At 41.2% G+C, this 25,535-nt stretch overlaps 2 protein-coding genes across 3 annotated transcripts in view; one reads left to right on the forward strand and one right to left on the reverse strand.

Annotated features, from left to right (window-relative positions):
- Positions 1–882: 882 nt before the first annotated feature.
- prss12 (serine protease 12) lies at positions 883–20,255 on the forward strand. Its single transcript, XM_085778607.1, has 13 exons — positions 883–1,318; positions 2,335–2,473; positions 3,441–3,613; positions 3,828–3,975; positions 4,569–4,747; positions 5,547–5,688; positions 6,039–6,259; positions 9,195–9,336; positions 11,960–12,156; positions 12,808–12,886; positions 13,414–13,536; positions 16,377–16,672; positions 18,909–20,255. The coding sequence occupies exons 1-13, from the start codon at positions 997–999 to the stop codon at positions 19,229–19,231; spliced, it is 2,484 nt and encodes an 827-aa protein (XP_085634733.1). The 5' UTR covers positions 883–996; the 3' UTR covers positions 19,232–20,255.
- Positions 20,256–23,747: 3,492 nt separating this feature from the next.
- The window catches only part of ndst3 (N-deacetylase/N-sulfotransferase (heparan glucosaminyl) 3), a 44,265-nt gene continuing 42,477 nt past the window's right edge, over positions 23,748–25,535 (reverse strand). Inside the window, exon 15 of one of the 2 annotated variants that reach the window (XM_085778622.1) lies at positions 23,748–24,990. In XM_085778622.1, the coding sequence (XP_085634748.1) occupies positions 24,961–24,990 (30 nt within the window). In that variant the 3' untranslated portion in view covers positions 23,748–24,960. Of the gene's footprint in view, positions 24,996–25,535 lie in introns of both variants that reach the window. The other variant, XM_085778633.1, reaches the window with a different exon arrangement.

The following is a 25,535-nucleotide window of genomic DNA, read 5'->3' on the forward strand; positions in this document are numbered from 1 at the left end:
GCCTAGTCGGTCAGTTTCGGCGTACACGGGTAATGAAGTTTAACAACCACTTTTGTGGTTGTATTGTCGCCATCTGATGATGTCACAACGTTGGGGCCTTCACTCATTTCTGTTCTTCGTCTAATCCATGGATGTATTGGTCTAATCAGAGACGACAATATTATTATAAACACTAGAGGCGCTATGTGCCTCGTGAGGCCACGGGTCTTCTCTCCTGTACGCATAGAGATGCACAAGCACACACTCAGGCACAGTGATAATAATCATATTCTAAGTCTGTCGTCACATCACACACAGGAAGGAGATGGAGTTAGTTCATTCATATATAATTAAACACGGCTTCTTTTAGACTGCATCAGACTGCGGCATCCCTGTAAAAAAAAAAAAAAAAGTATCATGGCGAATCCTGCAGATCTTTTCCCTATTAAAAATACTAATTAAACTAATACTGAGCAATTCCGAACTTTTAGGGGGAAAAAAGTAAAATCCTCGTGAGATCGTGATAGGAATTGGAAGAAGAATTAGTGCTGGAAAAAGGCAAAGGCAACACAAAGCTATTATAAAATCATAAATAATCATAAATCATGTATAAGATCCTTACACTCACTCTAAAGAAATGAGACATCGTCAATCCATGTCTCATTTCTTTAGAGTGAGTGTAAGGAGTTACAGCTCTATATTCGTCACATTATGCTGCTGTCTCTAAAGTATCCTTATGGATTCTCACTTTGTGGATAATATAAAATTATTGTATGCTCTAAAATTAAATTGTAAAGTTGAGGGGAAACTATCGGACAGAGTCCTGCTATATAACATTTTGTTGAGGGGGCTGCCTGCTCGGCGCACATTGGACTTGAATTGATCCGTGTCGTTTTTTCACCTCTCGGTCCTCAGTCGTCCCACAGCAGGGAGATGAGGCTGACTGAAAACCGTCTCCTCAGCTGATGATACGAGGCTTTTCTGAAATCGCTCATCTGCTGCTCACAGAGACCGAACATGAATTTGTCGTTTCTCGCTTTAATAGTCGCGATCAGCAGCTGCAGTTATTCCAGCAGCGTGCCTTCATTCATCCTGCCGTTCACCGACTGCGTCCAGAGCCGCGGCAAAGACGGTTTCTACCGGGGCGCGATAGACGTCACCGAGTCCGGCGCCCGGTGCATGAACTGGACCGAGGTGGCCGGCTTCACGGAGCGCTACCCGGGGAAAGGAATAGGGGAGCACAATCACTGCCGCAACCCGGACGGCAGGATCCGACCCTGGTGCTTTTTTAAGAACCCCAGAGGCAGAGTGGACTGGGGCTACTGCGACTGTAAACAAGGTAAACACACAGGCCTATTGACCAACAGCAATTCACGGATTCATGTGTTGGATCTGTGGGATATGAGAAAAGACAAACTAGACTGATTTTGAATGAAATCCCAGAGTATTATAACTGAATAATTCAGCCGCAGACAATAGCACACACAATTTTATTAATCCTTTTATTTGGGATTATGAAAAGCCTATAACTGTGCAGTGTGTGCATCTTTGTTGATTTACCTCAATTGTGTTCAACTCAGGAGGCCCATAATTCAGTAATTAGAGGAGGCACCTTCCTGTGTCCCAGGTGTGACTGTAGCTTAGTAGCAGGTGTGCTCTGCATTAACAATGTATATGCCTGGATAAGAGAGTGGAGTGATTAGGCTAAATTAAATCTGCAATTAAACGAGTTTGATGTAGGAGTCACACTGCATTATTGAGACCCATCATGGGCTTTGAATAACAAAGTGTTGCTAACATAAAACAGGAGATCAAGTGGGTTCCACATCTTTGAACTGATGAGTTGTACTGTATATGGAGGTAAGAGAGAGAGGGTGGTGAAAGAAATAGAGTGTTGGATTTCTATTTGGCACAAGACAGAGAGCCCCTGGTATTTTTAGTCCTGGAGTGTGTTGGGTCTTGGCTCAGCATTGGTAAATTATCTTCTGGTAATTAATGCTTTGAATCGACATACTTTAATCCACTTTGGGCAATCACATATCTTTAGGCCATGGTGTAAAGAGCCCATATGTTGATATGACTTTCTGCAAAAGAAGATATACAGTATATGACCGTTATCCACCCGTATTTGTATGTGTAAACATGGGTGTGCGCCCTTAAAAGTCAAAGAGAATAACAAAAATCAGTCAGATTATCCTACATTTTAGAAAAACTCTTCTAAATTCTATTGTGAAATGTAGAGTGGGTTGGAATATAGACACCGGGCAATACATTAATATCCTGCCCCAACCTCCCCTTTTTATATGTGCCGTATTCTTATGCATTCATTGTTCTCCCACCTTCTCTCAATCCTAGGTTCAGTGCATCTACAAGGAGGTCGCTCCAAGCTAGATGGCAGGGTGGAAGTCTATCTGGGAGGAATGTGGGGGTCTGTCTGTGCTGATGACTGGGGAGACGAAGACGCTGCAGTGGTTTGCAGACAGCTGGGCAAGGGGTGAGAGAGAGCACACATGCACACACTCCGTCACATGTGTATTCAGACGCAGGTGCAACTGTAATCACCGTATACCATTTAAATTCACAACGTGAAGTCAGTTAAGTTAAGTTTCTTTATTTGTTCCCCCATGGGGAGAAACTTGTCTTGGACAAAAAGGGCAATGCTGCAGTACAAAAAGCACCCACATACGTCTCACAGATGGCAAGAGTGCATTGGAAATTACTGGGATTGTAATCGACTTTCACGACACTTCAGGCGTACACATTCATACGCTCTATACTCTTCACAGCCTTTGTACCTTTCATGAATGACCCTTGCATTCCAACCCCCCATCCCCTAGTGGTATTTAAATACCTTTAGTGCTCAGCTATTTACCTTGTTACCATCTCCCCCTCTCTCTTTCTCTCTCTCTCACTCTCACACACACACACACTTTGACAATGAGATGCTGTCATGCTAGAAGGGCCACTGATTTGCTGGGAGCCTGTGGATGGATCATACATATTGACAGCGTTCGTAAGTTGGAGTGTAGCCCGATCTCCCTGGAGAACAGAGACGCTCTGTGCGCTTACTACACATATTGACACTAACACCAGCACTGGCACGCACACTGACATAAACGCACGTCTGTCCATGCATATTCGCACAGGAGTCAATGAAACTCTGCAGCGGAAGGGAAAGAGGGCAAATGTCAGCCATATGTCAGCTGGAATCGCTGGTGATGACTTTCACGTGGCCAGTTACTGAAAGCTGTTGGGTGTAAAACTGCTGACCGTATTGGCCTCTGACTGGCAGTGCATGAACATACAGATGGCCAGACTAGTATGGCTGAGAGATGGGCTTCCCCAGCCTGCCTGCAGGAATTAACCATACAACAGTAAAATGTTTTCTGTTTGATATCAGTCGTCTGATTAAAAAAAAGTATTTCAAATGATTAAACTTATTAATCTCCTTCCACCTCTAGGATCTCAGGTCGTGCACGTGCAGTTTCTCTGTTTCGTCCAGGGATGGCCAAAATCCATTGGAGGGCAGTCCATTGCCGAGGAGTGGAGCCAGACCTGCTCCAGTGTCCCAAGACTACCTGGAATGGAGGGGAGTGCTCTCTAGTTGCAGCTGTTACCTGCACCCAACAGCAAGGTAGGGCCACCGAATGGGCAATTTTAGGTCTGTGATATATGGATACTAGAGAGTTGCAAGAATCCAATGACATTTGATAAGATGTGAGGAAGAAGAATGTGTGCAAGATGAAGAATAAGTGAATACGTTTTCCATGCTTTGTGCCAGCCCACACAGATTCTGTAAATGGATTCTCTAAATGTGTGTGTATTCATGCTTGTATGTGTTTCACCAGTGGTGTCACTCCCTATACGGCTGGTTGGAGGTCAGTCAGGGTCGGAGGGCACGGTTGAGGTCTTCCATGCAGGGCAATGGGGTTCCATATGTGATGACCAATGGGATGACAGTGACGCAGAGGTGGTGTGTCGACAGCTGGGACTGAGGTGAGGGGGCACACATACACACACACACGCACACACGCACACACACACACACACACACACACACGCACACACACACACACACAGAAGTACATTGTGAGTGTGGGAAATCAGGGAAAAAACAGAAATATACAGTAGGAAGCTGAGATGTGTTAATGTGGGTGTCCAGTTGTCTGTATGTCTGTCTTTCAGTCTCCAAAAGTATGAGAAGTATTCTTTCCATTCGGACACACACAGGGAGAGGAGCAAGCAGTAAAGAACATCTGGGGGTCAGATAGTGAATCAGGCTCATTGTTCCTGCATGAATACTAGTACCAGAGATATGCATATTTAGCAGCACACTCTCTGCAAATGTTCCTGTGTGCATTTTTGGTGTGTGCCACTGTTGCTGTTGCAATGTTTACATATGCACAGATGCACTTGCCAAGTGATTTTTCAATTATAGATTTGAAAGACAATAGGTTTATTCAATACAATTTCCAAATAAAACAACGACAGCATTCTACATCCCAAGTCGGTACATCTGTTTTTCATTTTATTAATATTATTGCAAACCAAACCTTCTACCTTTTTTGTGCCTTGTCTTTTCTTTATAGTGGTGTAGCAAAGGCCTGGGGCCAGGCGCATTTTGGCAAGGGTTCAGGCCATGTGTGGCTGGACGAGGTGCGTTGCACAGGCAATGAGCTCACGCTGGAGCAGTGTCCAAAAAGTGCATGGGGGGAACACAACTGTCTTCATGCTGAGGATGCAGGAGTATCCTGCAAGCCTCTCACAGGTAGGACAGTGCATATCAGCTGTAACATTCTCTAACATTCACAAAAACATGTACACATGTTTTACATATGGAGATATGGAAGTCCCTCCTGGAATTCCCACCATTATCATGGTGGAGTGGTTTGCATGTACCCATAACACCCCCCTGCGTTGTTGCTGCTGACCATAGGGGTTTTACCTTTTGACCGGTCAAACACAGGTGTCGCTGATACCATTAACATTAGCTGCCTTCCAGTTAAGTTATCCTGTCAAAATATCTTGCTTTTGTTCCAAGTAAGAAAAAGAAAGAAGCGTGCAAGGTGAAAATGTCTCTATCCCACCAATAGCTCCACCCAGGAACATGTGCTATCAGTCATTGAAATGAAGCTTTTAGAAGACTGCATAGTGATCAAGGTTGGAAATATGGAGTTCAGCAATTAATCAGTCTGAATAAACAGTGTGAAACAGGCTCTGTGTAGTTTCACCACACACAAAAATAACAATCTGGTGTGTTGTCAGGAAACCAATGTGCAAGTACCTGTCTACAGAAACTGGCTACTCATTCTGAACATCATCCATTTTTCAGCATCCAGAAATGATTGCATTTGTAGCAGTGGTAGTTTTCTTAATGTCAATCACTTAAAATGATTCAAAACATGCAGGACTGTAAGAAACCAATGTCTGTCTGTCTGTCTGTCTGTCTGTCTGTCTGTCTGTCTGTCTGTCTGTCTGTCGGTCTGTCTGTCTGTCTGTCTGTCTGTCTGTCTGTCTGTCGGTCTGTCTGTCTGTCTGTCTGTCGGTCGGTCGGTCTTCATCCCCAGATGGTTCTGTTAGGTTGGTAGGGGGCACTGGGAGCTACGAGGGACGTTTAGAAGTCTTTTACCGTGGTCAGTGGGGGACAGTGTGTGATGACGGCTGGACAGACTCTAACACACAAGTAGTGTGTCGACAGCTTGGTTACAGGTAATGTGAAGTATGGCCAGAAAGGCAAATACATATGTACAGTGGGGAAATGTATGTATTTAATCCCCTGCTGATTTTGTAAGTTTGCTCCCCCACAAAGAAATGGACGGGCTAAAGGTTTTATAGGACGTTTATTTTAACAGAGAGAGAGACAGAATGTCAACAAAAAAGATCCAGAAATAATATCATCATATAAAGATTATACATTTATTTTCATTTGATCAAGTGAAGTAAGGGCAAAAATCTGCAGGGGGTCAAATACTTCTTCCCCCTGTATGCTTTGCTTTTATAAGTAACATTAAAGCCTAAATCCTTGTGCATGGATGTGTATGTACATGTCTGCCTTGCAGGTTAGGTGAGACTTTGCTTTCTAAAGGAATCAACACAACCCTGGTCCCACGCTTTGGGGTGGGGTCAGGCCCCATTCTTTTGGATGATGTGAGCTGCACAGGGAAAGAGCCTAGCCTATTGCTGTGCAACAGGAGGGAGTGGCTCCGTCACGACTGCACACACCATGAAGATGTTAATATCGCATGCAGCCCCGAGCGCAATGGAGAGAGTCTTCCAACAAGTAAGACAGGAACTTAGCTTACTGTACGGGAAACCTAAAAGGTTGCACATACACGGAAATGTAAAGAGGGGCTGGTTATACTGGTTGTGTATGTTGTGAGATACTTATGCACATACATAAATGGTCACTGTTGGGGAATTTGAAAGACTGGGAGCAGTTACCATATGTGAAAATGTACTGTAGGCTAGTTTGTTGTAACGTCCCTGGATGTGTGCTGTCCATATGCACAGTACCTTGGAGATTTGCAAGTTAACAAGGAACAAGGTATTTGGGTTCATAAATGATGACAGTCATTTATGAACTGGTCTTAGTTAGCACAGAAATTTGACTCACAATGCTCTTTGCAAACAATTGTTTTTTGGGTTCATAATAGAGAGTCCATAATAAAGAGTCCTCAACATGCAGTTTTTCCATCAGTCAAGTTCTCTTTAGATTCTCTAGATTCTTTAAATTTAGAACCTGAGAGTTGGAGAGTGGATACAGTCATGATTTAAACATCTCAGTGTTCACTGGCATTTCAGCTCATAAGGGACTAGCTCCAGACTACTACTGACCTTTAACCTCATATTAGCTGAGGTCCCGCTGCGATCCTCTGGTGGTTCCTTCTAGGTCTTTAGATGGAGACTATAAGGGTTTGCCATCTGGGCCCCATGACTCTTGGGTTACCAGCTGTATTAGATCAGCCAAATAAGTTCTTCACATCATTAGAAATCAATCCTTAATAATACTTAATTTTACATTAATTTATACAAATTTGTATCTGTTGTTTGTAATTTTATGTTTCACCCCTGTTTGGGCTGGATATGTATATACAATTAGCAAATTGTATTTTTCTAACTTTGCAAAATGCTTTAGAAGAATAGGAATGAAAATGTATCTTTATCATTATTTTTTAACAATAGTAGTGTTAGATTAAATGCCATTGATTCAATCACATGCAGAGGAAATCCAAATTTGTGCAATTACTTTACTGCACTGAGGAGCAAGACACTAGAAGATGAAAATCTCAATGCAATTTCCCCTCACTTCATAAAACCAGCCGATCTGAAATCTGTTTCTGAGATCTCCACCAAAGAGAACCCACAGTTTATTAGATCTAATTCTTAGAAAAGGAAATCCTACTCCAAGACACAGACAGAGGGATAATGTAAGTCATGTTAACTCTAATAGACACAGCTGTCAGTTGGATTATCCTGCCTTAATAACTGGATCGCTTGTAAATTCATCATGATTAAATGGACCTACTGCAACAAACTGATGTAAATCTCCCCCATGCCATTCTTCTTCTTCACTGTTACTAACTACAAAATCATGAATACCTAGCATCAGGGGGGGTGATGAGTTGCCACTCCATTGCATAACACACGAGTGGTCTTGATCCAAAACTGCACTTTTATAAGATGAGACAAGTAAGATTTTAGAGGTGTTACTCCTACTGACAGAAGGCGAAAGGGTTGAATCTAGCACCATTTATCAACCTAATGTCTGTAGCCTTTAGACGCCAAATAAGATGTGTGAAGGCCGAGATGGATGGTACCAGATCTCTTTTTGCCTCATATGTATTAATTTTTCTGCAGTTTGTTGTGAAGCCGAAGGTAACAAATATAACTCTGGTAAGTCCCAGAAAGAATATGCCATCGTTTTTATATCTTAAGTGATGTAAGTTGTATGACTATTTTGGGTGGAGAGCGCATACTGAAGACTGAAATAGCTGTTTCATTTGTTTGGTTTAGGTTGATTATATTGTTTGGCAAACCCAGAGGGACACTCTCACCCCACAAACACTCACTAAAGAACTATGTCATTGTTACATAGCATTTGTGTGTGCGCACTTGTGTTTGAGTGTTTATGTCCGTGCGTAACCCCCTCCCTCCCTCCCTCCTTTTACATGCCACAGGCAGATTGGTGTGTGTTGTTTTTGGAGAAGGAGAAAAAGCAGATAAGCCAGGCTGTGCTTTGAACTCTCTCTCTCTCTTTCACTCTCTGTCAGCTGGTTTCAGAGCAGCAATGTAATGTGTGTGTGTGGGGGGGGGTTAATGGTGTTTCTGAGAAGGAGGATAAAGATGAGCATTTCCTCAACAGCAAACACAGAGCAAGAAGTAAACATTCCCACAATTAACTCTTCTTACCATAATCTCCTCCTCCCGCAGTTCTTACGCCCCACACACGTAATGTTTGAACGCAGCATGTCATTCAACTCAGCCACAGAAAAATATTTCAGGCTTAACTAACTTGTTGCTGATTTGTTCAAGGGTTCCTGCTTACAGAAGGATTGTGAGAAAGTGGATTCACTATAGCTAAAAAAAATGTAACGTTAAAGAAATGTGGCAATTAAAATCTTTCTGCAGCTCAAGAAAGGGTAAATAAAACCACAGACCTGATAAGTGTAAACTGATCATGAAAATGTCCACACATGGAATAGTCATTAGTATTCACTTAAACAAGATCACTTTGTGTGCTTGTGTCTATGTCTGTGTGCAGACAAACGATGATGAATTGTTCAGACTGATTTGATTATCGGTGTGAGCTGAAGACCCTTTGGCAAAGGACAAGAGAGGGAGTGTGTGAAAAACAGAGCCAATGAAAATAAATGATCTTTTCATAGTGATAGGAGTCTAACTGTTTCCCCTTCTGTGCACACAAGTGGTTTCTTGCACGAAAACTGACAGGTGTTGCAGCTACCTCCTTTTGTAGGGAACATGAGCACACATGCCCCCCATTCACTAGAGCCTGGAGGGAGTTTGTTCGGGAATGTGTGTGCAGCGTGTTTAAGTAATTCTATACTTAAAGGTTTTTGATTAACAACAGAGAGAAATAAAGCGTGCCAGTCAGGTGAGTCTGTACATTGTCAGTCTAAATTGCGTCTATCTGTGTGTGTGTGTGTGTGTGTGTGTGTGTGTCTGTGTATGTGTGTGCGCATGCGTGTGTGCTTCAGATCTACCAGTAAGGCTTGTAGGAGGGGAGAGCCCAAGGGAAGGCCGGGTGGAGCTGTATCTGTCAGGTCAGTGGGGGACAGTCTGTGATGACGGATGGACTGATCGTGATGCGGAGGTGGTGTGTCGACAGCTGGGATACAGGTATGTGTGTGTGCACATGTGTGTGTGTGGTGTGAGCAGCCTCTTTTGACAGACTTGCTTTTCTGGGTAACATACTGAAAACATCAACATATTGATGACTTCTATGTAGTATTATCAGTTTACCACCATGGGTAGCAGCCAATATTCACCAATGAGAAAGTGGTACCAATGAATATTGAGCATTTCTATCCAAAATGACATAAAATAGCTGAACCCTCTCATGCATTTATACATTTTCAATATCTAAAAAGAACACCAGATTAGAGTCTGATGTACATTCTCTCTTCTCATCCTTCACTTTCCAACATGTTGAAAAAGAGGTAATAATTTTGGAACACGCCTCGGTACTGTTGAAATGTGATCACTTATACGTTATGGTCACACAGTGAAACCAGACTGCCAACCCCATATGCAAAATCAATCACCACTTAGATTTGGCATCTGTTTTACAATCCCACCGTTCCTCTCTGTCTGTCTTTTATCTTTCCATCTTTCAGTCCTTCTCCATTTACGCTTTACACTTCATCACACCCTTCTTGAGTTTCGCGTTGATCTACAGTAAAATAGCGATATTTCATTAATTAGTCTTTAAGAATTATTGAGCACAAGTTCTTGAGCACTTCTTATGAGCCTCTGGTGTGCCGCCAACTACTTTTAATAGAGGGTTTAGCTGCGCCCTTTTGCAAAGCCAAGATAAACATCCAATTAAAGGGCCGGCCAATTGTGCAAAAGACACATTCACAGTGACAGACATGTCGAGGCGAGGAAAACTACCTCATCTTACCCTCTCTGTATCCCATTATCTCCCCCCGCTGAGACACTGTCCCATTTTCCAAAACAATGGCTATGTGGCAGCGAGGGAAAACTGCACCATAGCAAACTGCCTTCATTTTCTCTCTCACCACTCCTCGGCAAGGCATACTCATCCCGTAGCCACCCAATTTTCTGTGACACATCTGTTTGTAGATGAAAGCCACATCTGGAGCGCATAAGCGTGAGAGAAGGGGGAAGCGTGGTGGAGCCGTGTAAAAGCCATGTTAGGATCATCATTGTGTCTCGCGCAGGGTGTGATGAGAGATCATTACATACATAGCAGCTCCCAGAGGGTTGGAGGTTGCTGTGGTGATGAGAAAATATATATTATACATATATGTCTGCATGTATGACACAGTGTGACAGGCACACAAAGCACTCACACATACACCTATTGAGTATAACTAGGCAAGGCGTGTAATTGAAGCTAAACATGAAGTGATTTGTGACCATTTATGTGATTATTTCAAACATCACCTTGAAGAAAACAGCTCAGCTTTACTTAGGGTTCTCAGACAGTTTATAATATCTTGAAGATAGAGATAGAGAGAAGATAGTTTTTTGTAAAACCTCCAGTCATTTGTCATGTTGTTTGCACAATGCTGCACCATAAGCACATGTGTTCAGAACCTGTAATGTCAGCACATTTGAGTCTCTGTTACAGGGCTAGCACAGCAGGAGAGGTTACTTAGCTCAATGACATGCCAGATTTTCTTTATCCAAAAAGCACCAATGTCTGCATCTCTTCATTCAACCCTGTTCACCCTGCTCTTCTGTTTCTCCTTTGTAATATTTAAAAGTAATCCATATTGAAAAATGGCATCTGAAAAGTAGGCATCCAAGTGTTGAACATTATTCATGGTAAATGGGCAGCACAAGAAACTCGATGCCTCTGAGAACATGCCTGGCTTCAATTTCTGCCTAGAGCAGTCAATATCCAAAGCAGACTGCGTTATATTAGCATGCAGGTTGGAGGTTCACCCTATGCATGCTAAAACCTGCTCAGGGAGCTATTGGAGACACAGATACAACTCAAGATGTCTCAATCAGAGACATGAGGCCCTCTGTGGATAAGACCTGTTACTCACCAAACCTCAGGGATGCAACATGAGATCCTCTCTGTCTGTGTTATCTCTCAGTCTTAATTAAAATCACAGTTACAGCATACACAGTCACCACCTACAGGCCTCTGTGTGTTCGATGTTTGCTAATTAAAGTCAGAGGTGAGATAGTGATACAAATGTTGTTGTTATCAGATTGTAACACTGATTTGACCTGGTTGGCGTCACAGCATGAGAATGTCAAACCACAACATTGACCCTCACATCACGGTGAGCAGCTGAGCATTCAACCCCTGTGAAATGATTGAGAGATATTTATCTTGCTTTTTCATACTTTATCATCAAAGTGGTTCAAAATATACGTGAGAATGACATGTTACAGTTAAGAAAACAACATGTATCTAATCAAATCTGACCCTACACACCCTACACATTCATTATTAGAGTCTTAAAAAAATGTTGGCCTAGGTTGTCAGTAGAGTTTAGAAATCAGTGTAAACTAACGTCTATCAACAATGTTCTTGGTGATACCCCAAGTATATGAATTGGTATTGGATAACTAATGCTTTTATTCTGAAGCACTTTGTCCATCCTGTCATGAGAAATTCTGTATTATGAGTAAATTTCAATATATTGACATTTTTTCTTTATGACCTTTTTTTTTTACACTTCTTGTTCAGTTAATCATCATTTAGAAGATGATGGTAATGAAACATCTCTGTCTGTCTCGTATCCATCTATTTACCCAGTGGCGTGGCGAAGGCCCGCATGATGGCGTACTTCGGGGAAGGGACAGGACCCATCCACGTGGACAATGTGAAGTGCAGTGGCGAGGAGCGGTCATTAGCGGACTGCATCAAACAGGCACCAGGCACACACAACTGTCGCCACAGTGAGGACGCCGGGGTCATCTGTGACTATGGTGAATCACAGCCCAGCTTCAAAGGTCAGTCACAGTTAGTCAGGACTGTTTGAGTTTATGTGGATCTCAAAACAAATCGAGCTTCTCTGACTTATAGGGAGCCAAAAGGTAACGTGTTTAACAAACAGTTCCAATATGTCAAATACACAGAAGAAATAATGAGAAACAAATGACTGAACGAGAAGTCAAGAGGTAACTTCAGTGTGTATGTGTGTGTCCAGATGGTAAAATGGTAAGAGCTATGTTATTGCTTCACCCTGTCCGTCACACATTGGGGCAGACTCGCGTAATGATATCTCTTACCTGCACATGTGCTATATATCGTTTCTCACATGCACTTTACTGGGGGGAAGTCTGCCCAGTGCAATGATGGTCTTCTACTTTGAAATAAAATAAAAGTGAAATAAATCACAATTTCTTAAAATGCACTTCAGCTGTGTGTTTGTGGACTTACATACACAAACACTAGGAAAATGCTGTCCGTTCTTTCGTTTATTTAAATTTCTTTATTTCCTTAGTTAATACATTTGCATTTCAAACATGATTAGGGTTTCAATCAGTCTAAACATTTAACAAGAACAACATCTGAGCCTAAATGTATGGTTTAACAATCATCACCCGCCCACACACTCTCACATCTACACATCCAAGTGGTTCCTCTTTTGTCTCTGTCAGATCCTGTCAACTCTGTTTGCGGTCTGCGGCTCATACACACCCGCCAGCGCCGGATCATAGGAGGAGAAAACTCTCTGAGGTGAGCTGGAAGGGACAGGAGGGATTAATTATAGCAGAGAGAAACCCTGCCAGATACGTATAGATTGAAGAATTTTGGATGCATTTTCAAGCTAACATGTCTTACATCAAAAAAAAAGAAAAAAGAAACTGATTTGAAGCTAGGAGTAAAGAAATGTCCAACTTGTCTGTACATGCTTGCAAATGTTTTTCGTACTCAGTAACATCTGTGTGTTTCAGGCATCCCATAAGTTTACACTTCACATAACAGCATGTAAACAAATTCTGCTAGATATGCTACTGATTAATAGCCTCTGAAACATCCCATAAATAATTTTCACATAGAATATACAGCTTGTTGCTATTTTGGCTGCTCAAGGCTCCTTTTCCCCCAAATCAAAGTGCATTAACTGAATATGACATGTCATTCCTTGTTTTTAGCATTATCTGAACATCACCCAATTCGCTCTTGTTCAAATGCTGTACTGTGGGTCTGTCTGTTCCCGTTTTAAGTTATTTGTGCGTGTTTGGCTGTGTTTGTGTCTGTAGGGGTGGCTGGCCGTGGCAGGCTGCCATTCGTTTGCGAGGCTCTCGAGGAGATGGGAGGTTGGTGTGTGGAGCGACTCTCATCGACTCCTGCTGGGTCCTTACCTCGGCACACTGCTTCAAGAGGTCAAACACACACTAACGCATACACATGCACAAGAAAATCCACTTTTTAAATAATTGCAACTCTGGGCTTATCTTTATTCATGGAAATGAAGTTGTGCATATACATACATTTACAGGCAGATTTAAAGATGCTGTTTTAACTCCAGCCAAACTCAACTACACCCACCGCACAATTTCCTCATTTCCTCTGTATATTCACGTCTGGCAGAAGCCTAATACCTCAACAATCTGAGCAGTAATCAGTGGTAGTTGGGCTGTGGTTGTGCTGCAGGTGGAAGAGGGGGGCAGCCAGCGTTACTTTATCTTAACTACATCTGGTCAAGGAGAGGGGGGCTCCATATGGCCTCACCAGCTTGAAATCCATCACCTAATGCATACAGCAGAGATGGCAGCAGAAAGGCTGAAGCTGGAGGAAAATGAACAGAAGGGAGAGACATTTGTGTAGAACTAAGAAAGTTGAGGGTAGTGACGGCACTAACCTTAGAGTCTGCAGTTGATACTTTTACAGTACATGTAAGGGTGTCAGACTGAATTTGAAGGGCAATATTTTTTGGTTGTGTTACCGGACTTCGGTGTTTGGGTTTGGAAGGAAAACCAGAACTCTGTGCTGGCTCCTGCAGCTCCACCACTATTAATCCTGATGTTTCCACATTAAAGAGACAAGAATTATGAGCAAAATCCTTTCCAGTTCCATTTCTTAAATCATTCCCAGGCCCAAAACCCTGTCAGAGTTGTGTTCCTTATAAAGTTACCTCTACTCTGCCATCTGACTTCACGTCCTCGGCAGCGTACACAGGAAGTCCACGGCTGAAATCAGGACTTCTAGGGTTAAATAAAGTCAACAGTTGACCACAAGTGTTTACAGACTGAAATGATGAAGATCTATTAACTATATCACTTAAAATTGCACAGTATCAATCAAACAATAGCAGCAGGTTAGTGCAGTGCTTCACTGATGAGTGCTTACAGTAGCCACAATGGTCTTTAACATGTTACTGATTATGTCAGAGCCTAGCTGCACAAAATGAAATGAATGAGAGTAATACATATAAAGTAATTATAGTGACCGAGGTGCATACTCTCCTACTGCCTCAGGCTGTGCGAAAATCCTGATGTTATTCCAGACAGGCAATCCTACCGTAGTAACACTCTGCTGACAGCTGCAGATTGGCACCAGGTCTCTTCCTACTGTAACACTCACTTGTTGATCAAAAGTGTATAGCTAGATAGAAAACAACAGAACTTACTGAAGATATTTTAATCTTTGCTTTATGTTATCATAAACAGTGTAAGCTGACAAGAAAGGTCACACCCTACAAAGTACTTACCTCATCTGCATGATCACATATCAGTCTCCACTCTCCAGTGCTCTGAGATGTGAGCTTTAGCTCACGGCAGCTTTGAAAAGTAATTTGCTGCATGCGAGCCAGAGACCAAGATAGGGACTTCCGACTTCACAGTGTCACTTTTCACATATGGCAACGAAAATAGAGTGTGACACGCTCACACACACGCACAGCAACAACAAACAAAACCAATGCATGTATTGTATTTTGCTACACAGAAATCAACTCATGCACTCCTGCCTGCTCTAATTAGCACAGATAATTTTGTTAAGTCATGTTTAGGTACAGTTACCAGGTGTAAGTAACAGATTATGTTACCTGATCCTTTACACTCCCATTACCGATTAGTAGGTTCATAAAAATTGACCTAAAGTCAATGGTCACATGCTGTCAACACATTAAATCTATTAATACTTTGTAGCTGAACAGCTGGGGGTTTGCCAGCAGAGGTGGGGAGCTAAGGTGTCACATTAAAAAATCATCTCTGTGGCATTCGGAAAAAGATAAACTTTGTTAGTTTTGTCCCAACCTTCATTTGCTTTGTATGGACACAGTGAGTTTGTGTAGATTTTAACACATGTGCCAGTTTTGAGCGTTGATGGATGTGTACTGTACATAGATGGCTGGTCAGCAGTGTCTCTGCTCTGCCAGGAACGCTGTGGCATTTCCACTACAGGAGATCTTTCCGGAAACACTCAACCAGTTGTAACTGGACACACAGACTTGGCTGAATAGCACTGCCTCCCTCTTTCACGCCTCTCGTCTTCCTCCTCTGATCTTCCCTTTACCTTGTCCCTGTCTTTGTCCCTGCATTACTCTACTCCATTTCAAAAAGTCCAAATAAAATAGAGTGGAAAACACTGTATAAACCTACTAGTCAGCTAAATGTATGAACACTGATACTTCCATTTTCATCATTGCTGCCTATTCTCATTCTTTCATTCTGCAAAAGAGGCAAAATGGGGGCCACACGGCTGATTAGCAAAGTTTTCAGGACAAACATAAGCCTACATATAAAATGTTATATTTTTAGAACACAAACACAAAATGAATATACAGAATCGAGTAAAAAACAAAAAAAACAAAAAAAACCCAACTGATTACCAAAGAAGACTAGTTTGAAAAATCCATTAGCTATTGATAAGGAAACCCAATAAAGATCTTGTGCTGTGTTGTTTCTCTTAAGGGTTACACTTATTTAAAATGGATAATAACGCTATAAAGACTTAACCATTTAGAAATTAACTTTGAAAGGTGTTCTACTAATCATATGCATTGAGTGTAGATTTTATGTGTGTTCAGTGTAAAACAGTTTTTCCAGCTGTACATGAACTACTGCTGAGGTAACTGCCGCCAGGGCTCGTAACTTTTTCGTTCATGGTTAATGAACCAGCAGTGGGGTTACTCATACACACACGTACACACACACACACACACACACACCCTCTTTGTTTTATGGCCTCTCTTGATCCCTCGCTCTATTTCTCTCTGCAGGTATGGAAACAGCACCAAACAGTATAAAGTCAGAGTGGGGGACTACCACTCCCTCGTCCCCGAGGAATATGAAGAGGAATATGGCGTCGATCAAATTGTACTCCATCCGAGCTACCACTCCCATAGCAACGATTATGACCTGGCCCTGGTTCGTCTGTCACCGGGGGCTGTGGGCCAGATGCCAGGCGAGTGTGTGTCATTCAGCCGTCACGTCCTTCCCGCCTGTCTGCCCATGAGGAAAGAGAGAGTGCTCAAACAAGCCAGCAACTGTCACATTACTGGCTGGGGTGACACAGGTGGGTGTGTATGTGAGGGTGAGCGTGCATGTGTCTGTGCATGTGTTTGTGCGTGAGGGGGCCATACACAAAGATCTTGAGGTGCAAAACATAATTTCAAAAAAACTAAATGAATGAATGCAGTGTGATTTTCTTTGAAATTTGATTGTACAGTAGCTTTCACATCTTTAAACTCTCCTAAATAAAGGACAGTAGAGAAAAAAAATATTCAAAAACAGAAATAGCATAATTTGTTGACTGGGCTGCTGTCAATGTCTACTCCATTCATTTCTTATAAATACCACAAAAACATTAACTTTCTAAAATCTGTACGCACTGAATCATAAATAAATCAGTGGCTAAACATAGCAGTGATATGAATCAGTAGGATAATGAAGGAAATAAGCAAACAATATCACTGTAGGTTGGGTTACTTTTGGTGAAATGTACATTTGTAAAACAATCACATGCCATTACCACTACATCATTCCTGTCATATGTAACTCATTTGACGTGAACCAAAAAATGGAGATAAAATAGAGGAGAATCCCCAACCAGTAATTACACTTCACCCTCTGTATCTGTCCATACACTCGCCTGTCTACATCTGTTAGTGATCTTTAAATTACATACTGATGTCATTAATCATGGCAACTCAAGTCACAAAGGGCTAACAAAAGGTCACGGTACACACTTATGCAGAAACATGTGCTCCCTCCCTCTGTGGGCTAAATGTGTCTTCCCCCCCTTAATGTCAGTTGATTCATGTGAGATAAAATGTGTTTGTGTGGGTGGCAGAGAGTGTTTTTATTTGTTAACTTAAGTGTGATGACAGCACAGGCTGTTTACAGGGTCTGATGTGTGGCAATGGCTGTTTGACTTAAGGATAAATGTCTGCTTTGCACAGCTGTTTGTGCTTGGCTATCTGCCACTTTGATATCAAACGCTCATGCACGCTAGCAGATTTTACACTTACATGCCACTGCTAAGCTGCCGTGGATAGTAAATAACGCTGTGTGGTCATGGACAAAGGCGGGAGGGGGGTGGGGGGTAATGGGGACTTCACTGTGGAGGCTTGAGTTCAGTTTTCAGCAGCAGTTCTCTCCAGCTCTGTTGCTCATTTCAGCAAACACAATTAGCAGTGTTCACAAGTGGAAAGCCATGGAGGCATCATGCCCTTGTCACTGCTGGGTAGTAGTTTGAACCCTGGCAAATGTTTTGGCCACAGGGTGAAGCTCCTTGTTAATTTAAGAAAAAGCAACTGGCTGCAGTGGCTATATCAGAAAAAAGCTAACTACTGTCTCCAACCTCCCCAGGCCAAGTTAACATGCGGGGAAATTATTTCTTCAGGAGACACAGAAAAAACTAAATGAAATGGGAACGAAAATGAAAGAGAATGATTTCTCCTAAACTCTGCCAGAAACCTTGAAACAGTTTTCTCTCTAAATTAGTCCCCATTAATTCATGAAGAAAGTCATGGAGCCTTTGGTAAGAATGTCATGAACAAGTTCCAGTCAAGTGGATGGAGTCTCTGCTGAGCACTAGCCAGGCAAACCTAAGAGCTGAGCTGATCCATACCCCCGATCAATGGATGGATGGATGGATAGATTGGTGGATGGGTGGATTATTTAGATACATAAAAAGTTAGATGCTTTGGGAAATTGATATGTTCAGCAGATCGTTAATATTAATAATAGTAACAGTTAATTATACATAATAAACAACAAAAAATAGATTTAATTTATGAGACACATTTGACTGAGGTGTTATATGCATTTTTCATACGACTCTCCAGAACAGTCTAGACTCCTGACAATCACAGACCCAGCATTGTCACAAACGTTTGAATGTTGCATAACATTTTTTTCATTTTTTTTTGGTTCCAGTCCAGGAAAAAGAGGTTGAAGTTTTGACTGAATGATTACAGATTTTGATCAGATGGCGACAAGTCCGAAGATTAAGTCATCCTTTCATTCCTGCTTCACAGCTTCTGAATGTCTGCATGAAAAGTTATGACGTTCAGCAGTTGTGGAGGCATGTCAGTCTGTGCACATTGCTGTGCTGACAGAGTTCAACAGAGAAATAGATTTTTTTTTTCCAGAGGCTTTTGCCACTTGGACCATTGTCATTCTCTCCATCCCTCACTAAATTCTCTGTATTTGACCCTGACACTAATAAACACACTTTCACACAAACACACGCACACATACTCTTGTAGACCTCTCAGTTTAAACTCTAACCTCTCCACTTCTGTCAGGTCGCTCCTACTCCAAGACCCTGCAGCAGGCCCCCATCTCCCTGCTGCCCCGGCGCCACTGCCAGCAGCATTTCCACGGTGCCTTCACGAGCCGCATGCTCTGCGCTGGTAGCGTTCAGTCGGAGAGGCGTGTGGACAGTTGCCGTGGTGACAGTGGAGGTCCACTCGTGTGTGAGCGTCCGGGAGGTGGTTGGGTGGTTTACGGGGTCACGTCCTGGGGTCATGCCTGCCGGACACAGCAGTCGCCTGGTGTCTACACCAAAGTCTCTGCCTTCAGCTCCTGGATAGGCAAAGTGGTCGGACGTGATGAGAAGAAAAGGTGAAAGGACAACGTCAATATGAGAGAACTGACCTCTTGATTAGAGGGAGCGACTCATGAGTCTCACTCGATCGGTCAGGTGACAACTGATACAATTGATGTCATGATGTTATGACCTGATTATCCAGTGATGTAAGAAGTGAGAAGACAAGATAGCAACGCCCCACCTGGAAACTTTTAAGGTATTTTTTGGAGAGAGGAGGACATTCATATTCTCTCATCTAAGTCATAAGCACTTATTTTAATGATTTAATATTCTCACAGGCTACAGGATTCTGGATGGTATTAAATCTCAACTTTCAAGAATATGTCAAAATGTAAACATCTATTTGCTATTGCTTCTGACATTGCATACCAAATTCTAATGTTTTGTTTTGTCATAAATGTTTTATTTTCTTGCTTTTTTATGTTTTTAAAGTTTTATTTTAATTTATTATATACATTATGAGTAAAAATGTTGAAAAGGGACCACATGCACACAATAGACAAGCATGCCCTCATGCATTCACAGTAAGTATCAGCATGGCATGAAATTTGCAGACTTGCACGACAAACACCCATGAGGTATTAAAGCATGATATTCATATATCATTCACTTTGGCGTTCGCCAAATGTCCTCATTTCATTGTTGTGTGATGTTTCTCCATGGCGCTTTTTGTTTTTCCTTTGTGTAAAATTTGATTTCATGTCTTAGTAATCACTCAGGCATTTATGATAATTTGTATCCAATCAGTATTTGTCCTTGTCTCAGCGCTGCTTAACGTTGCAGAGAAAGGAACAGACTAAAGTGTTTCTGAGTCAAAGCACAAAACGGTGTTTGTAAGTGTTCATGTGTTGTATTTACAATTTCATGTTTCTTTTATCCTGGTCAGTGTTGTCATGGTTTTGATGACACTGGAGGAAGACAATCTGGTAGACTTGAAGAACACAGAGACATTAACTACACTGCCTTCTCATTTTGGTGTTTACTGACTGATGTGTGTTATATTTCATGTACTGTAACATTTCTTCATAAACTAAGGTTTTGTAAAAACTCTGAGTTTATTGTGCTTTATCAGACACGTAACACCCTTAAGTCACAGTGACCATAATCTGTAGTCGTGACTTTTTCTGTCATTCCCACAAACCCTGAAAGTTGTCAGCAGTTGGAACAACAGACTCCTTTCAGAGATTTTTCTTTTTTTCTCTCTGACCACAAACTGTCAAAGTGAGCACCACCATGTCAGACAATGTGTATATACACACACCCACACACAGTGTCACTGGTATGTCACACAGTGTCTACAGGGACGGCACCCATTTTCTGAGTCGTCCTCATTTACAAGGCAAACGCATGTTTGTTTAACACACATTATTCAGGAACTGGGACCAGCTGTTCCAGTGAGAAGCTGCACAAAATCTTGGCATCACAAATAAGAATATATCCTTCCAGCCTTTGGTTGTTTTTGTTTTTAATTCTAAAGTACCTCACAAGTGTTTATTGGAAAAATTGGAAAGAAAAGGTTATTTGTTCTTAAATTGTAGGAGATTAGAAGAGATTTTTATAAATAAATCAAAGACACAGTGGAGACGGGCAACTCTAAGTTCTTACTTTTTCAATACATTTGAGTTAAGTTGTCTGGTTCTGGATGTGGTGACTGGTGTGATCTGCCTTCGCTCTGATTTTAGAGAAGTATCATCTACTGTATCTCTATCTCTAAACGTGCCCCCAGAACTTTGCTGAGGTGTTGTGGAGTTGGACCATAGTTTTTTATTAGCCTATGTATTTCAACAAGACTCAACTGATCCACAATGGTTCTTCTGTAAATCAATGCCCATTGCCCAGAAAAGAGCACAGAGGCTGATAGCTTTTTTTTTTTTTTTTTTTAACATGTTGCAATATTTTTATGGGAGTAAATATGCAACATTAGCACAGTCTATGACTCTATGTTATTTAACAATTGCCTAATAAAGAACTGTTCTCAGCTGCAGCATAGCTGTCTGTAGCTTGTTTTCTGAGAGCACCCTCTTGTGGTCACTGTTACACATCAAATAACAGATGTTGGATCATTTTTTTCTTGTGGTTAATGTAGAAAATCACAACTTTCTGTAAATTCACCGTGCAGTAATACACTGAGATAAAATTTTAAATTTATAATAGGGATGAGAATAATAATAAGATATTAATATATGATTCTGAAAGAAATTCTATGAACAATGAAAACAATAAATGCATGTGTTTTAACTGAATGTAGGTTTTTACTGTATTACATAATGTAGCTACATAATGTCAGTTATTAAAATTTCATGGCAGTGTCTCTGTAGACTAAATATAGAAACCTTTTCCTTTTTCTCTTTGTTTTATTCCTATGCTGGCTTTGATGTTTTGTGTCATATTTGTACTCTTATGTTTAAATTTCAAAACTCAGTACTTCATTTCATTTCAATAATTCAGCACAGGGAAATTTTAATCAAAATATTGTGCATAAACAGTCAAATAAAGTGATAAATAGAGGAGCCAGCCAGCTTCTTTATTTCTTTCACTTTTTGTAATTCCCACTGAACCTCGAGCTATACAGAAGCACTAATGAGTTTGTATTAGGTGTCACCAGGGGTGGCGTAGAAACAGAAGGTCTCATTATACATGGATAATTTATTTCTACTCATATCTGTTTCCATTCCTTAAACCCTGGCGACACCTGGGAAAAACCAGCAGAGAAAGATCTAAGGATAGTGATTAAACCTGTATAAAAGTGATCTCATGCACATCAAATTGGCTGCTAGAAACTCCCTCCCCAACCAGCTGCTTTTGAAAGTGTCTGAAAATACCTTCATGGTTGTGGGATTTGTGCTATTTTTAGACTGTTTATTACTTGATCTGCAATGCCTCTGTGTATTTAAAAAAAAAAAACACAACAGGTCTACACATATATTCAAACAGAACATTAAACATTACAGCCGTATAATGTCAAAGCTCTACAGACTAAATTAGGAAAAACACTGACAACTTTGTTGCCCGGCCATTAAAAATACTGTAAATGAGTCACCAAATGATGATGATCTATTTCCTTTCCTCAGTCAATTGTGGCTCCTTAGAAACACAGTGGGCAGCTACGCCTATAGGTAGGCCTACAGATAATGATTTATAGGGATTGATATTGCATTCTAAGACTTCTCAGAGTGGAAACAGACAATTGTATTTTCATCTTGCACATTCTGTTGATTCATCTTCCACTCCTGCCTTGCTAACAATGACTGTTTGAATGAAAAATGATGTATGAATTCCCTCCTCATACTCTCTTCAATTTTGATCCTGCAGACTTTTTTGAACAGTTGTGTTAAACTCTCAAGGCATTAGTCTGTCAGTCCGACTGCGTCTTTTTAATGACTTCATGGCTTATAGTCGAATGTAATTGCTTTGGTCATCTCAAAGTCCTCCATCCGTTCAAGGTTTATTTATTACAAATCTTCTATGTTGTATGTTGAGAATAAAAAAAACAGCATAACAGCATATGAACAAATACGAACCGACTTGGCTGATAGTATTACCACACTGTTCTTTTTTTGTGTCTGTCAACTTCCAAAGTTATATATCTTCTAGACTATAATTGGATCTAAAACAGTCTTAAAAAAAGGTGAACAAGTTCACAGTTTTGTGATCTATTACTTTTTTCTGAAACATCATGTGTATGCATCCTGGTCTAATGCATCAAGTGTGTGTCACACTGTGGTTCCCAAAAGTTTAGCTAATATTTTAATAAATTCCTGGTAATTACAAAAACAAATGTCTGCATCTTATAGTCTAATGTGATGCATACCTGTGTTGCAGGTGTACACTCTTAGTTAAAAGTAAAAAAGAACAACAACAACAAAAAACACCATGTTCCTTTTACAAGTAACACTCAAACCTTTACCTAACTATAAGTACCACGGTGTTTCATGTTATTATATTGGTGGATTATAATTACTGATTTATCATTATAAAATCACATCAATGCTGCAGCTGGAGAACATGAGGCTAATTTAAGTTGCTCTTTAAAGTGCTAGGCAGCCTATGAATTCCTGCCCAGACATCAATAAAGTCTTCCATCCAATGCAATAATAGGCTAATGTACAATCTGAAAATCTACAATCTGAAAATGCACAAGTACAATATATAGAAATAGAAGTTCCATTGCCTACGAGTTGTAGTAGGATAGAAGTAAAGAGTACTTACATGTACATCAAAGTTGTATTTATGTACATTTATGTACTTGAGGCAATGCACTTAGTTGCCATGGTGACAGTTCTATGCTGTTTTTGTTAAAAGCATTGTGTTTTGACATAACATTATTATATTGTTGGTGAGTTAATGGTGATTGAAGCAGTTGCTGACTGGCACAAATGCTGTAAATAGAAAACATGAAAACATGATTTATTTCATACTTACCTTAAAGGACAGACCTAAGACTAGGGGTCTTCACAAACTTCACTTCACTGTGCAGTTGATGTGTGTCGCCTGATTTCAGAAAAAAAAACATACACTTGCACAACTTACACAGTTTTTTCATATCCATTTCTTTAATTTTGGTTTCTGTGTTTGACATTTAGGGGGGGGTTGCATTCAAATTGAAGCTAAACAATGTTGGCCACAGGTATTAAAAAGGAAATAAAAGGATGAGACTTAAATGAAACAATGACAAAACATAAGCAGGTACAGTAGCTACTTTAAGAGTCATAAAATTTAATGTCCCATCCATTAGGCTCAGTTTGGTCAGTTTTCTTCCCACTACTAACTCTTGTCTCCTCAGTTTTTAGCTCTGAAATCATCAGCGCTCATGCTCTGCTAAATGGACACGGCATTCTTCTGCATGGCTTGTCACAGGAAAATAATGAGCAGGCAATGCATCTTGGTTCAGTGACTCATTTCCAGTACACTCTCTCCAGTGAAAGCCTCAAAATGACATCTCTGGGGGTGAACAAGGCTACCAGATCTACCAGAAACTAGCTTCACTTAAAAAAAAAACCCTCACAAAACAAAACAATGAGAACCTATCATGGGAAGCATCAGCTTGTCACTCACCCTGAGTCTATGCACTCATCCTCCCTGCTTAGTTTCTCTCAGTGTGACAAAAAAAAAACATAAAAAAGTAAAATAAAACCACATAGGGTGCATTTTTTGTCTTGGAGATACATGGAACAGAACTTAGTGCAAAGTCATTTCTATGGGAACCACGCACAGCTGACCAGCGCTGTTCTGGCATCATAAATAAAAGGTGAAAATAAAACAAAAGGAAAAAACCATCAAAGTCACTGCAGGTCTGTGCGAGAGTTCACCACAGTTCAGAACAGGGTTTAGGCATCAAAGACTTGCCAAACGCTCCTTGTCTCCTACAGTTCTCATCAGTCTTTATAATGGGGTTCTTCCTTTTTAGTCCGGCTATCCTCAGAGCTGTCCGAGTCCCCTTAAATCAATGCTTGCATCCATCCATCCATCCATCCATCCATTCATCCATCCATCCATCCATCCATCCATCCATCCATCCATCCATCCATCCATCCATCCATCCATCCATCCATCCAAGAGTTCGGTTTCAGCCCGCAGAGCTCCCTTGCACGTCCATGACTTCTGCTCCCTTCGGCAGTGTCACAGTCTTTAGGAGAAACAAGGCACCCTGTCCTCACCTTCACCTCAGGGTTCACTAAAAGGCCACAGGCAGTGCATCTGAAGGTCAGGTGCTCTTGGTCACTTCCTGGATTTTGACCCCTTGACCTTTAACCCTGGCGCATGGATACAAAGGTTATCTAACCTTAAGAAAGAGGTGGAGAGAGGAAGGGGAGAGAGAGGGAATAGCAGAGAGGGTGGAGAAGAGAGAGAGGGGGGGGATTTAATTACATTTTGCTCACTTATTGATTCAAATGCCAACTGTGAAAATAAGAAAAAAAACATGGTGTGGCTGTGAATGGACAGGAAAACCTAAGCAGACTTGTCAAGTGACTCAACAGCACAAGACGGCATTGTTAAAGGTAGAATCTGTAGGTTTGTACGTTGCAGTTTGTGAACACAACATTCAAATTGGGCCCCTCCTCTCAGGATCAACTGCGCACGCCCCCTGCTCCTGTTGACCCATGTTCAACTGCTGTTCACATGGAACTCTTCTCGACTTCGACCTTCAAAGTTCTTGTTTGAATATTTGCTATTAGCACCAAGAAAGCAACTAGTCGGCGCCAAGCCGGGAGAAATGGCAGATACACACGTAACAGCAAAGAAAAAGAAATACAGCCCTAATGAGGTGCTGGAGCACCTGAAATTACATTTGCTAAAAAAGTTAATGTCATATATTTCCCTG

This window comes from Trachurus japonicus, chromosome 1, assembly GCF_045865225.1.
Source record: "Trachurus japonicus isolate A0001 chromosome 1, Traja_1.0".
Lineage (NCBI taxonomy): Eukaryota > Metazoa > Chordata > Actinopteri > Carangiformes > Carangidae > Trachurus > Trachurus japonicus.